The sequence below is a fragment of the Sorex araneus genome, chromosome 3 (assembly GCF_027595985.1).
Source record: "Sorex araneus isolate mSorAra2 chromosome 3, mSorAra2.pri, whole genome shotgun sequence".
Lineage (NCBI taxonomy): Eukaryota > Metazoa > Chordata > Mammalia > Eulipotyphla > Soricidae > Sorex > Sorex araneus.
In genome coordinates this window covers 77,127,672-77,142,374 of record NC_073304.1, presented here as the reverse complement: position 1 = coordinate 77,142,374, position 14,703 = coordinate 77,127,672, and the positions used below count along the sequence as shown (strand labels likewise).

Below are 14,703 nucleotides of genomic sequence, written 5' to 3'. Positions count from 1 at the left end.
CATGCAACAGATCCTGGTTCAATCCCTGGCAACCCACAAGGTCAGAGTCAGGAGTAAGCCCTAAACCCCGCTGTGTGTGCACCCCGCAAAAAAAAAAATAGAAGGAAGGAAAGAAAAGGATAGCACAAACAATTTGAATAGAATTTTTGAGATATTGTTTTTAACTCCAACGGTAAAAAATATATACCAGAAATCAAGAATATTTTAAAACCAACTGTTGCTTTATTTTGTGTGTGTGTGTTTTATTTTATTGAATCACCATGTGGAAAGTTACAAAGTTCTCAGGCTTATGTCTCAGTTATACAATACTCAAACACCCATCCCTTCACCAATGCCCATATTCCACCACCAAAAACCCCAATATCCTCCCACCCCCGCCCCTCCCACCCCCACCTGCGTAACTGATGAATTTCACTTCATTTTCTCTTTACCTTGATTACATTCCATATTTCAACACAAAACTCACTATTGCTGTTGAAGTTTCCCCCCAAAAAAGACAGCCCTACTGCCAAGGAAGCATTTGATAATTAGTTGTCCATTGCTGAGAATGAAGAGATATGAAGTCCCACTACTACAAGTACATAACTCTTTTTTCTCTTTTTCTTTTTCTTTTTTTTTTCTTCCCCCTTCCTGAGCTGCCCAGTTTGTACCTGCTTAATAGACCTCATAATATGGTGGACGCCATGCCGCATTTCTCCCCGAAAATGGGAAACAACCGGGAAAGAGGGATATTTTCTCCCCTCAGCCGGCGTGGGGCTATGGCTTAGTTCACAGTCTAGAGAAATGGCTGCTACTTTGATTACCTTCAATATTTCAACAAAAAAACTCACTGTTATTATTTGGAGTTTCCCCCCAAAATCAGACCTGTGAAAAGGAACCGTTTCACATTGCTGACAATTAAGAGATGTTAAGTCGCGTGGCCGCTGCCGGGGCTGCAAGGTTTTGGATTTCTGTATAAAGTCCAGGGAAAAATCTGCCAGAAATTGCATCACTGCAGGCTTTTACTTCCCTTTAGTGGTGCTCATAAGATGGAAAAGCCTGGAGAGAGAAACCCTTCCCCGCTGGCGCCGCATGGGGCAGTGAATCAGTTCACAGTCCAGAGGCATCTCTTCGAGCTGCTAGTGTCCAAAGTAGTTCAGTTGGCCTCCGGGATCATGCTTGTGCAGCAACGGAAAGGCCAGACACATGTGGCCAAAAGCCAACTGTTGCTTTAAAATGGTAGACATATGGGGAGCAGTAGAGTAGAGTAGGGGAGCAGTAATGTACTTTTGGGAAATAATGATAAAGCTTAAGAAGAGATTTCCTAGCCCAAAGATTTCCTAGTTTAAAAGCATGAGACTTCTGTGGAATATAAAATGGCAGAGTAGGAAACTAATACCCAAGAATAGTAATATGTAATACCAGGAGGTTGACTCCATGGCTTGGAAGCTAGCCTCACACGCTGGGGGAAAGTCATCCCAGATAGAGAAGGGAACACCAAGTAAAATGTGATTGGAAATCCCGAGCGGGGAGGGAGATACACGCTGAAAGTGGACTAGAGACTGAACATGATCGCCACTCAATACCCCTATTGCAAACCACAACATTCAAAAGGAGAGAGAGCAAATTGGAATGCTCTGCCACAGAGGCGGAGTTGGGTGGGGGGATGGGATAGGGGGGTGGGAGAGATACTGGGTTCATAAGTGGTGGAGAATGGACACTAGTGGAGGGATGGACTCTCAAACATTGCATGAGGGAAAAACAAGCACAAAAATGTGTGAATCTGTAACAGTACCCTCACTGTGACTAACTAATTAAAAAATAAACAAATTATTTTTAAAAAATAATAAAATAAAAGCATGAGACTACATTCCTTTGAACGAAAATCCTAAAGAGGAACTGAGGCACCACCAGATGCACAAATCTAAGGCCTCACGCAGAGAAGGGGGGACCCTTCAAGAAAAAGGGAAATACAGAGAAATTTTAAGATTGCAAAGAGACCATCAGTAGTGTCAGACTTTCCTATGACAATGCTTAGATTAATTTTTACATCTGCAAAACTTCACAGAAAAAAAAATAAACATTTAGAAGTATTGTATAAAAGCTTCTCCTGAAAGCTACTCGGGATTTGCTCTTCAAGCCTGTGCTTAAATGTGTATCTTTCTTCCTTGTCTAACTCTCTTTGTGTTTTCCACTCTGGTGAAGCCCATGCTCCCTCTTGAACATGTACATCCCCTCCTCTATCCTCATGTCTAAGTAAGTTTCCATGGAAACTATCTGGCTTCACCATTTTGTCTCCTCCCAGAATTATTTTCTCTGAAGGAAAGACAAAGGACCTATGTCTAAAATAGGAAAGATTTTGCCAGTCCTTTTCAAACCAAGCATTTCCCAGAACACTGGTGGCCGATGTGGGTGGAGAGCAGAGGTGGAAGCATTCTTTACTGGAGTCTACCACCCTTGCTCACCACTTTTTTGAGTCATAACAGCATGGATTTCTGCATCTGGTTGATGCCGTCATTTCTCTATTTCCAAAGAGCTCAGGATTTGCATGTCAAAAGAGTATGGTTATGCCTTTGGGCTACTTGGGTGCTAAAAATCTCTATTTCATCATCATCATCATCATCATCATCATCATCCCGTTGATTGTTGAATTTCTCGAGCAGCCTCAGTAACGTCTCCATTCGTCCTAGCCCTGAGACTTTAGAAGCCTCTCTCTACTTGTCCTTCCCAAGGATGCCTTATTGGAGGCTCTTTCAGGGTCAGGGGAATGAGACCCAGCATTGTTACTGGTTTTGGCATATGAATACACCACAGGGAGTTTTCAAGGCTCTCCCATGTGGGCAGGAAACTCTCGGTAGCCTGCTGATTCTCCCAGAGGGAGAAGTAGGTTATAAGATGTCGAACGGCCGCTTTGCGAGGTTCCAGGAGCTTGCTTTTAAGTCTCTGGATGCTGGTCGTGGATGGGATTACACGGCGCCGGGGCAGTCCCTGGATGTGGGACTAGCTACTGGGAAATGGGAAATCTGGGTGGAGGAGGCCCAGTCTCAATCCAAGCAGGCTTGGAAGTCTCAGCCCCAGGTCCCACACACCTGGGTTCCTCTCCCAGTACTTTCATGCTTGAGGCTCGTCCAAACATGTGGAGAGGGGCCTTGAGCATGGCTGTGGCTAGGCTCCAAAGGTCTTCGGCCGCCGGGAGCTCTGCTCAGGGTGGGGAGGGAAGCTTGAGCCCATCCCCTCCGAGGGCCCCAAGGAAGGAAGCCAGGCACACGGGAAAATCTCTATTTAAGTTTTATGATTTCCCAAAAAGATTTGGTGGGTGGTGCCCTTACCTGTGATCTGCAACACAAAAATCATGATCATCATCATCATCATCCCGTTGATCATCAAATTTCTCAAGTGATCTCAGTAACATCTCCATTCATCCTAGCCCTGAGATTTTAGAAGCCTCTCCTTACTGGTCCTTCCCAAGGATGCCGCATTGGAGGCTCTTTCAGGGTCGGGGGAATGAGACCCAGCATTGTTACTAGTTTTGGCATATGAATACACCACAGGGAGTTTGCCACGCTCTCCCATGTGGGCAGGAAACTCTCAGTAGCTTGCTAAATTCTCCCAGAGGGAAAAGTAGGTTATAAGATGTCGAACGGCCACTTTGCGAGGTTCCAGGAGCTTGCTTTTAAGTCTCTGGATGTTGGCCATTGATGGGATTACAGAGCGCTGGGGGCAGTCCCTGGGTGTGAACGCCTAGCTACGGGAAATGGAAAATCTGGGTGGAAGAGGCCCAGTCTCAATCCAAGCAGGCTTGGAGGTCTCAGCCCCAGGTTCCACACACTTGGCTTCCTCTACCGGTACCTTCATGCGTGAGGCTCATCTGAACATATGGAGAGGGGGCTTGAGTATGGCTGTGGCTAACTGTAGGTCTTCAGCTGCGGGAGCTCCGCTTGGGGTGGGGAGGGAAGCTGGAGCCCATCCTCTCCAAGGGGCCCCCAGGAAGACAGCTAGGCACATGGGCCAGAGACTCTCACAACACAACAACAGTGAACTTAATCTTTCATGTAATAGCTATCACTAAAATAGAAAAAAGCTATTTTTTTTGTATTACAAATAGAAAAAAGGTAATTTTTTCTATTACAAATAGATAATATTTGTAATCACAAATACAGCAAAATTTGATATATAATAAAGTATTGCTTTCAAATTAATTTGTCTTATTCTCAACAAGACAAATAATTTGTTTTAATTGTACATGGAAGAAATTGTTCACCACTACTAAAAGAGAAAAATAGATGTATGTGTAGTAAATTAAAAATTGTTTTAATAAATTTTTTTTATTTAAGTGACTAATTTTAGGAAGAATAGGAACTTAAGCATAGACCCTGAGACAAAATCCAAAAGGGAAGTTACATTTGACATTTTATTTTAAACTTCTCAATTGCAAACATACATAAATACCTAATTTAACAAAAATCTAATTTAAACACACATAAAACTACAAAAATTAAAGAAACTGCTATTTAAAAATTCAGCATGCTAATTTAATTTTAATGCTCTAGTTGTCCTTAGATGATTCACTAATTAGCCAGTATCCTCTCAATGTACTGCAAGAAATTTTATTAAAACTAAGGTTTTCATAGTTGGAAAGAGAGTTGGATGAGTATTTAGCAAAAGAAAAAAAAACAATTTTAGGCTAGTTGTTTTCACTTCTGGGAAGGAAGCAAGGTTTTATCATGCAGATCAACTCAAACTGGTGCTAACCAGGAAACTTCAGATTGATTAGTTTAAAAATCCACTTAGGGGAGACTGAAGCTGAGATAATTCGGTTAAGTATTAAATCTTGGTGGACCTTGGCATAAAGGACTGCATTTTGGACCACTTGTTTCTTTTTCTTAACAAGATAAATAAGAAAAATAAGTTTGCAGTAAATCCAATTTATAATTTGAATAGAATAAGGAACTGCAGACATTTTGTTGCAGGCAATTAGGTGGGGGTGGAGGGCTGGTTAGTAATGAGCTTTTGAGAAAGAATAAAACTTAAGAAGAGATTGCCCATACTTTATAGACTACATTCTTTAGACATGCAAACCCTGAGCTCTTAGTAGATGAGAAATGATGTACTACCAAGATTCAGAAATCCAGGGCCTACCCAGATAAGGGTGAACTCCTCAAAAAAAGGAGAAACTTTGGAAGAATGTAAAGGTGACTATGAGTTTGGGAAAGAACCATCTGCAGCATAAGGGATGAGATTAAGAAATGACCATCAATAAAAAAAAAAGTTTCTAATGTTGGTTCAAATATAAAGCAGACTCAAATATGGAATGGTGAATGAGTGCCTTTTCAATTGTTCTGAATTCTAGAGATTCAAAGATGAATATGACAAATATCTAAATCAATTGTGGGGGCTGGATGTGAACCCAGCTATTGTGTTCTGTGATAACCACAGTGTAATTCAAAAGATGATATTAGAAGGTTAAAGGGAAAAAAATTGTTTTCTTAGGACCCACTGTCGAACAGTGAGAAGAAACTTAGCTTTGAAGTCAGGCCTGGTCACCAATTCTGGCTTTGTTCTGAAACTGTGTGACAAAAATAAAGCTCTTTGAAATCTTGGGGGGTGGGGGGAAGAAGAAGAAGAAATGACCATCAACAGTGCATTACTGTCCTGCAACAATGCCTAGATTAACTCATGTATGCAGAGAACTTCTGTAGAAAAAAAAAACATTTGGAGGGATTGTATATATAACCTCTTCCAAAGGCCTTGTTGTCTCAATCATTATTCTCTTGAACACATTTATTTCTCTGGGTTTTTTTTGTTTTTGTTTTTTTGCTTTTTGGGTCACACCCGGCAATGCACAGTGCACTCAGGAATTCTCCTGGCAGTGCTCAGGGAACCATATGGGATGCTGGGAATCGAACCTGGATTGGCTGTATCACTCCAGCCTATGGCTGTTTTCTTGCCTGTTTACTCTTTCAAGCCCATATTCTCCCTTAAATAGGTATCTCTCTCCTGCAATTTCCACTCTGAAGAAGCCTCCCTTTCTTTCCCATCACATAAATTTCATTCAACAAAAATTATTTTGCTTCACTAACTTCACCCCCTCCTGAAATTCTTTTCTGTGAGGAATAGAACAGACCAGGAACACCTGGATTAGGACTGACTTTACTTTTCTGCAAAGAGCAATTCTTTGTTCCCGTCCACAGCTCCCTAGCACTCTCTGGTGGCAGGGATAAGCTCCCAGGAGTAACCAAAGAAATGGACATCCAAGAAAACTTTTTAAAAAGTAAAACAAAGAAAGAAATACCAAAAAAATAAGAAATGGATATCCAAGCAAAGATCCTCCTCCTGATTTATTGATATGCAACAGGGACACCAGATAACTCATAACGCCTAATAACTGACAAATAAAAAGATCAATACTTCTTTAATGTTGAGAGCTGAATTTGAAAGTATGTAGCAAGGATCTCAGTGCATTCATATTTAGTTTTTTGGAGGACTTTTAATTATTGTTTTAATTTTATACTTACAATTGGTCCAAGTGACTTTGTATCACTATGAACAGTCCTCTTATTACTAATTTTGCTGCATCCTATAGATGATGTCTCATTTATTTTCAATCTGATAGTTCTTTATTTTCATTGTTCTCCAGATAATTGTTTTTATTCCTCCTTTGAGTTATTCCTTGTCATGTGTTATTCAGAAACATATTACTTACTCTCTACGTTTGGTATGTTTTTGTCTTTGCTTGATTTCTAGTCTCAAACCATTGTGACTGTAAAAGATGCTTTATATTATTTCAGCATTGTGTTCATTTTTATTAAGACTTATTGTGTGTTTTAATGTATTGCATATCCTTGAGAACATTCCACATGCACTTAAGAAGACTGCCTTGGTCTCCTTTTTCTTTAGGAGCCCTAAGCAGTGCTTGGGTGGTCTGGAGGCTCCACTAACAGTTCTTAGCCAGCATGGTCAAGAGATTTTACGCAAGGACCTGAAGATGCAATGCTGCTCGAACCCCTCAGTGCTGGGAATATCTAGACCAACTCCATGGTACTTGGGAGCCTCTAAGACTATACCTTGTGATGCTTGGGGAACCATGTGACTCCAGAAAATAAATCCAAGTTGGGTGCGTGCTAGGCTTGGGCTCTCTCTGCTATACTATCTCCTAATCTTTGTGTATTGATTCTTTTGAGATAAAAATCTATGTGTACATTTATTAAATTCTGTCTTATTACTTCATTTAATGTCGTTCCCTTGCTAATTCATGTAAATGTCATATCAAGATTTCTATTATTGTGCTGCTGTCAATGTATCCTTAAAGGTCTATTGATAATTATTTTTTGTATTTCAACAGAAAGGGTAGCAGTGGACATAAAGGTACCAAAACTTCAGTTATAGCAAATGAAGCGCAAGAGGGGAACAGTGCTTCATGCTGTTTCTCTGCTTCTGCTGCCACTTCAAAACCCAACTTATGCCCAAAGTCATTTATATTATAGTCCTTTATTTCTGGGCCACAGCTAGAATGCTCCAGGACTGTTCTGCTTTGTTAAATTTTGTTTGCCCAGAATTCGGTTTCTGCAAGCAGCACAGTCCTTCACTTTCTACTGGAAGATGGACCATTTTCACAAGCCTTGTTCCTACCTCAGCAGAATTGTTTTCCAACAATAACGAGGGGTGATGTATTGGATTATTTAGAAATCTTTTTTACTTGTTGACTTCTACCCTCCAGTTATATTTTTCAGATATATAGACACATGTGTCTCTCAGGCCAACCAGGTTGTGAGTCCAAGAGGTTTTTTACTGTGACATATACTTAATTGATTTTTGATTGTATTTTATTTGCCAGCATATTTTCTGTCATCTTACCAGAACTCCTATTTTTTTAAACTAACTTAATTTTTCATTCAGAGTAACCAAATTTATGGGAAAAAAGCATTTTTTTTAAATTTTATTTTATTGAATCACCATGTGGAAAATTACAATGCTTTCAGGCTTGTCTTAGTCATACAATGCTGAAACAATCATCCCTTCACCAGTGCCCATATCCCACCACCGAAAACAGACAAACAAAAAAAAACACAGTACACCTCCCATCCCGCCCACCCCCGCACTCCCCCCCCCCCGCCTTGTAACTGATAAATTTCACTTTACTTTCTATTTACTTTGGTTACATTCAATATTTCAACACAAACCTCACCATTATTATTAGGAGCACCTCACTAGAGTCAGACCTGTTGTGAAGAGAAATGAGGTTGCGCGGCCGCGGTTTTGTATTTCTATACTTTAACAACTAAGTCCAGGGAGATTTCTTCCAGATATTCAAACATTGCAAGCTTGTAAACCCCATCTGTGGTCGTCATAATATGGCGGTCCCCACGCCCTTCATCCCCGGGAAGGGACAGGCGAGAGAGAGAAATACCTTTCCCCTCCTAGGCGGGCATGGGGTCAAGGCTTAGTGCTCTGGCTGGAGACAATCTGCAAGGAGCTGCCCATGTTGAAGTTGGTTCAGCTGGGTCTGGATTCACGCTCATGCAGCTGCGGAGGAGCCGCATGCGCGTGCGGCCCCCGGGGTCACATCTCGGCAGCGATGGGAGGGCAAAAAAAGCATTTTTAAAATGCTTGAATACTAAATCAAAATTGGAGTTCTGTCCTGTCTCTTTCATTTCTTAGAATGATTACTCATATTGCAATTTTTTAATATTTTTTAAAATATTATTGTTTGAACTGCCCTTTTAAAGTAGTCTTTTGCAAATCCTTTCAATATACATAATAATTTTAATTAAATACTAAAATACAAGAATGCAATAGTACTCCAGCATTAGAAAAGAAAAAAAATTTTGCAACTTGCAAGCATATAGTTGGGGCTAAGAAAATTATGCTAAGTGGAATATCATGACAAAGACAATATATGGTTTCAATGGACCATAAGACACTGCAAGCAAATAAGCAAACAAAAACAAGCTCTTAGGCACAGAGACAGTAGGAAATTACAGAGGTGAGATAAGAAAAAGGGATTAACTGTATGGTGACAAATGGAAGTCAGACATGGTAATAATTATGAGTCACTGTATACATCAATATTATACTGTCAAGTTCTAATGTTGTGCACCTAAACCTATATGATGTATATAAAATTTACCTCAGTAAGACTTTGTATTATATATAGAAATTTTTTATTTTTATTTAAAAATTTATATTTTATTTAAAAATAATAAAATTTTATATAGTAAAATTATAATAAAATGTTATTATAAATAGTGATACTATCATTATTACTATTGTAAATAGTAATAAGAGCAATAGTAATAATACCATTATATTTTTTATATGATGTCAAGTAATGAATGATATTTATACTTTCTTTCTTCCTTTATACTGTCACTGTCTCACTGTCATCCTGTTGTTCATCAATTTGCTTGAGTGGGCACCAGTAACGTCTCCCTTCGTCCCAGCCCTGAGATTTTAGCAGCCTCTCCTTACTCATTTTTCCCAAGGACTGGAGGCTCTTTCAGGGTGAAGGGAATGAAACCTGTTATTGTTACTGTATTTGGCATATCGAATACACCACAGGGGGCTTGCCAGGGTCTTCCATGCAATCCACTTAAATAGTCATAGTCAATTGACTTCCTATAATATTTCTAGCAATGTCATTTTGTATGAGCACAGTGAGAGATATATTAAGCTGAAAGCTTGCCTATTATTTTATGTTTCTTTTGGAAAATTTGCTGCCCCGGATTGTTATCCTGGAATATGATTCAATAATAGGAAACAAGTTTGGATAGTTACTCCCCTTCCCTCTTGCCACTCCCCTTCCCTCTTGCCAATTGCCCCTCCATTGGAAATCATCACTTCTCCCAAAATTCTATCTTAAATCTCACCTGAAGAGTTTCTGTACTTACCCTTGATCCCTTTCTCTTAGAAGCAGTGATATTAGCAGTTCTTCTGCTTCTAACTCCTGATTGTTCACCTGTGTCATATGACTCTTCTATACTTTTATTTAATAGACATACTTTCATTTTATAGACAGACTCTTTGTTAGTAAACTACCCTTGAATTATTCTGTTTTCAATGTGGTCAGTTTTCCATTAGCATGCAAGATAATATAGATAATTTTCAACAAATATATCCTTAAATACATTATTCCAAACCACTGACTCCACCTTTATGACTAAAACATTCCAACGTCAGCATAAATATTTCCACTCTTCTTTTTTTATTTTCTGGAGCTAGAAGCTTCACTAGCCATTTAGGCCATTTATCCTGTGTTTTTATTACTTCTTTTTCCCACTTTACCTGATGCCAAAGTACTTCTAAGTGTTTTTGACCACCCCTGCACTTATTTCTAGATCCTATCTTCTATTTTTCTTTTTGTGCTGTAACTCATCCTTCTCTAATTTCAAAGAAGGAAAATGATGGAGTAAACTTTTGGAATTTTGCATGACCAAAAAAATGGTATTGTTCTACATATCTATAAGTACCTTTATGGATAGAATTCTAGGGTGAGAATCAATTTCAGGATTTTCACACTCTATTCAAGCGTCCAGTGTTGCTCTTGAGCACTCTAATGCCTCTTGGATTTTGATCACATATTTGAAGCTATTTTTTCCTCTTTCTTAATAATGTTGTAATTTCAATTTTAGAGTAATAAAATTTTATAATAACAGGTCTCAGCATTCACTGTCATGACGGACACTCAGTGAACATTTTTCTGTACCTTTTTGTTTTAATTTTATTTTTATTATTTATTTTAAATTCTTTACCCCATATTCTCTGTTCTCTTGAAATAAACATACAATTAATGTTTTGCCTTGACTTAATTATTTACATTTCTAGTTTTCCTTTTTAATTTTTAATTTTTTAATTTTTATATATTTTATCTAATTATATTTAGACTTCTATGACTCAATTCTCTGTTGATTTGTTTAATTTTCTCATTTTTTATTCCAAAATGATATCTTATTCTCTTATTTTGGCTTTATGCATCTTATTTCAAAATTGCAAATATTTTCTGTCACAATGTGAGACGTTACTGGTGCCCACTAGAACAAATCGATGAGCAACAGGATGACAGTGACAGTGATCTAGTGAAGATATGTATGCAATAGTAAGTCCATCTTTCCCTATTATGTCTGATAACACCAGAGTCTTCTTGGCAATTCCAAAGGCTTATTTTTTCTTTTTATTTCAAATAACTGTAGCACTGTAGCAAATCGATTTGCTCAAGTGGGCACCAGTAACGTCTCCATCGTGAGACTTGTTACTGTTTTTGGCATATCGAATACACCACAGGTAGCTTGCCAGGCTCTGCAGTGCAGGCAGGATACTCTCAGTAGCTTGCTGGCTCTCCGAGAGGAATGGAGGAATTAAATCCAGGTCAACCGCATGCAAGGCAAACATCCTACCCACTGTGCTATCGTTTAAGTCTTCAAATAACAATTATATTAATGAAGGAAGAATTTTAAAAATTCAACCAAAAACTTGGAATCCATATTATAGAGTTAGATTTGCCTAGTTTCCTTGTTTTTGTAAGTCTAAGGTTTCTCTTCTCTTATTTTATTGCTGTTGTTTCTTTATATCTTATGAGGAAAAAAAAAAGCATTAATGTAGATTGCCATTGTAAATTTAATGTCAGGCATACACAAAAATTGTAGAATAATTTATTTTATTTAAAAATTATTTATTACATATGTACAGAGTATAGAATAATTTATTTTTGCAGAGGAAAGAGAATGTGGAAAATAACTGTAGATGAAAGCAGCGACATAGTAATAGTGATTAAATACAGAAGAACTATATTGAAGATAAAACATTTGAAAAGCATTCAAAGGTGCCACTCACCAATTAATGTCAAGATCTTACTATCCTTCTTCAACTGCAGAGGAGAAACTAATAAATGTAATGTTTTAATGGTACTGCTAATGTCATCATTGTTACTAATGAAAAAAAGAAACAGTGCATAGTGGGGTAATACTAGCAGAATCTGCCACACATATGTTTGATATAGCAAGCTCTATCCAAATAGGGAAAAAAAAGAATGTGCATTTTTTTCTCCCCTTAATAAATTGTGCAAGTGAGACAGAATGCATTTTTTAAAACTATAAAAAAAAAACTATGTAATTCCACGTTGTAAAATACGTACAGCATAGTTCAAGGTACGTAAAAATATTTTTGAACAAAAACAGAGTCAACTTATTGAAAGATATGTGTTATAAAACAGACTTTGAAAGATTCCTCACAATTAAAGTAACTTTTTATATTAAGAATAATCAAATCTTCAATTCTCTCTAACTTTACAAAGAACACAGCATGAAATAAATATAAAATAGATACACAGAATAAAATAAAAATATTTAATCTATTTTATCATTATTGAAACTTGAATATATTTGCCAGAGAGATAGTTTAACTGCCAGAGAGATAGTTTAATTGACTGAGCATGTGCTTTGCATATGGAGGACCAGTTCATTCCCTTGCATTGCATGGTCCCCTGAACATAGTTAGGAGTGGTCCCTGGGCACAGAGCTGGGAGTAGCCTCTGAGCACCACTGAATGTGGCAAAAAAATGATAATTATGATTATTGTATATAAATAAAATCTAATATATTTTAAACTATAACATTTCTAATGGAAATATCTCTCTATTGGTGATGTCAAAAATTTAAATGAGAATTAATTTTAATTTTAATTATTCTATTTTAAAAAGGATATATTTTCAGTAAAAATAATGTAATATTGGGTGATACAAAGTATTTAAATTCTCCAGTAGGAACTTTTAAAATTGATCCACGCCAAAATATGTGTAAGTTTCTGCCTTTTGTTCATTCTTTGGAAAATTTGTTGGCCTTTATTAGGTACTTCATTGTATGTGGTGTATTTTATGTCTATTATGTGCATTTTCTATACTGTATCATAATTTTCTCTTTGTGAATCTATTTTTCTTTTTTTGGTTCTTTTTTTCTTTTTGGGTCACACCCTGTGGTGACCAGGGATTACTCCTGGCTCATGCACTCAGGAATTACTCCTGGCGGTGCTCGGGGGGACCATATGGGATGCTGGGAATCGAACCCGGGTCAGCCCTATCCGCTGTGCGATCGCTCCAGCCCCTTATTATATTATTATATTACTTATTGTGACAAAAGACAAGAAGAAAGGCAGGCAGGAAGGCAGGAAGGCAGGGAAGGCAGGCAGGAAGGAAGGCAGGAAGGAAGGCAGGAAGGCAAGCAGGAAGGCAGGCAGGAAGGCAGGAGGAAGGCAGGAGGAAGGCAGGAAGGCAGGAAGGCAGGAAGGAAGGAAGGAAGGAAGGAAGGAAGGAAGGAAGGAAGGAAGGAAGGAAGGAAGGAAGGAAGGAAGGAAGGAAGGAAGGAAGGAAGGGAGTTAAGAAGGAAGGGAGGGAGGGAGGAGAGAGGGACAGCAAGGAGGCAACTCCTGAGAAACTGAAATTTCTTCTTTTGGGAGAAATCATTTGAATTTCTCTAAGATATTTTATGCTTTTTACCTCATTATAAATAATTTAATTATAGCTTAGTATACAGACTGAATAGAAGAAAAACAAAGCTGTTAAGTGCGATACTGAGTAGGGATGTTCATGTAGCCACTGTGAAGGGGAACATAAACCTTGCCGATCTGGAAAGGCTTAAGTTCAAGTCCACCTAAACACAGGGGAATGATATTGCCACAAATTACTCCCTGTTAAATGAAAAGTACAAGATTGTTGGATTTTAGAGAAAATCTTTGAAAGTTATGAATGCTATAAAACAGTGAAATTGTCAGTTAATTCTCACATTTTGCAGTTGCGACCAACTATCCTTTCTGCGTTTCCTTCAAGACCTTGCGATTCCATAGCCGTTTCATGGCATTCTTCACATCCTCATTCCTCAGAGTATAGATCAGTGGGTTGAGCATGGGGGTGATGGTAGTATAAAATACAGATACAGCTTTATCCAGAGGGAAAGTAGTCGATGGGCGGAGATAAATGAAGATACATGGGACAAAGAATAAAGTTACTACAGTGAAATGAGACCCACAGGTAGAGAGAGCCTTGCGGCGGCTCTCTGCAGACCGATTTCGAAGACTAAACAGAATGACTGTGTAGGAGGTCATAAGAATGAGGAAACATCCCAGGGAGATGAGACCACTATTGGCAATCACCAACATATTTACCAGAGTTGTATCGGCACAAGCAAGTTTTAGGACTGGATGGACATCACAGAAGTAATGATCTATGACCTGTGCATTGCAAAAGGGCAATTGAAAGGTCAGGAGGGTTTGAACAAAAGAATGGCCCAGGGCTCCTAACCAGGACACCGATGCCAGCGCAATACAAGTATTGGCACTCATGATGGTGGTGTAACGGAGGGGTTGGCAGATAGCAGCATAACGGTCAAAAGCCATGACGGTCAAAACAAAAATCTCAGCACAGCCAAAAAAGTGGAAGGTAAACATCTGGACGACACAGCCCCAATAGGAAATAGTCTTTTTCTCAGAAATAAAGTCTGCAATCATCTTGGGTGCTGTGGCTGAAGAATAAGCGATGTCTACAAAAGACAGGTTACTAAGGAAGAAGTACATGGGTGTGTGGAGTCGGTGATCAGAAACAACTGTAAGCAAAATGAGCAGATTTCCCAACATGATCACCATGTAGAAGAGGAGAAATAGGAAAAAGAACATCAGTTGCATTCCAGGATCTTGAGAAAGTCCTAGAAATATAAATTCTGTGACATTGTTGGCCACTTCCAT

At 38.5% G+C, this 14,703-nt stretch overlaps 1 protein-coding gene across 1 annotated transcript; it reads right to left on the bottom strand.

Moving 5' to 3' along the window:
• Nucleotides 1-13,767: 13,767 nt before the first annotated feature.
• On the bottom strand, nt 13,768-14,703 carry LOC101539514 (olfactory receptor 4S2-like). Its single transcript, XM_004609523.1, has one exon. It carries the CDS (start codon nt 14,701-14,703, stop codon nt 13,768-13,770), a length of 936 nt encoding a protein of 311 aa, XP_004609580.1.

Excerpts from the sequence above, each read along its gene's own strand:
- LOC101539514 (XM_004609523.1), bottom strand. The coding sequence starts at position 14,703 with ATGGAAGTGGCCAACAATGTCACAGAATTTATATTTCTAGGACTTTCT.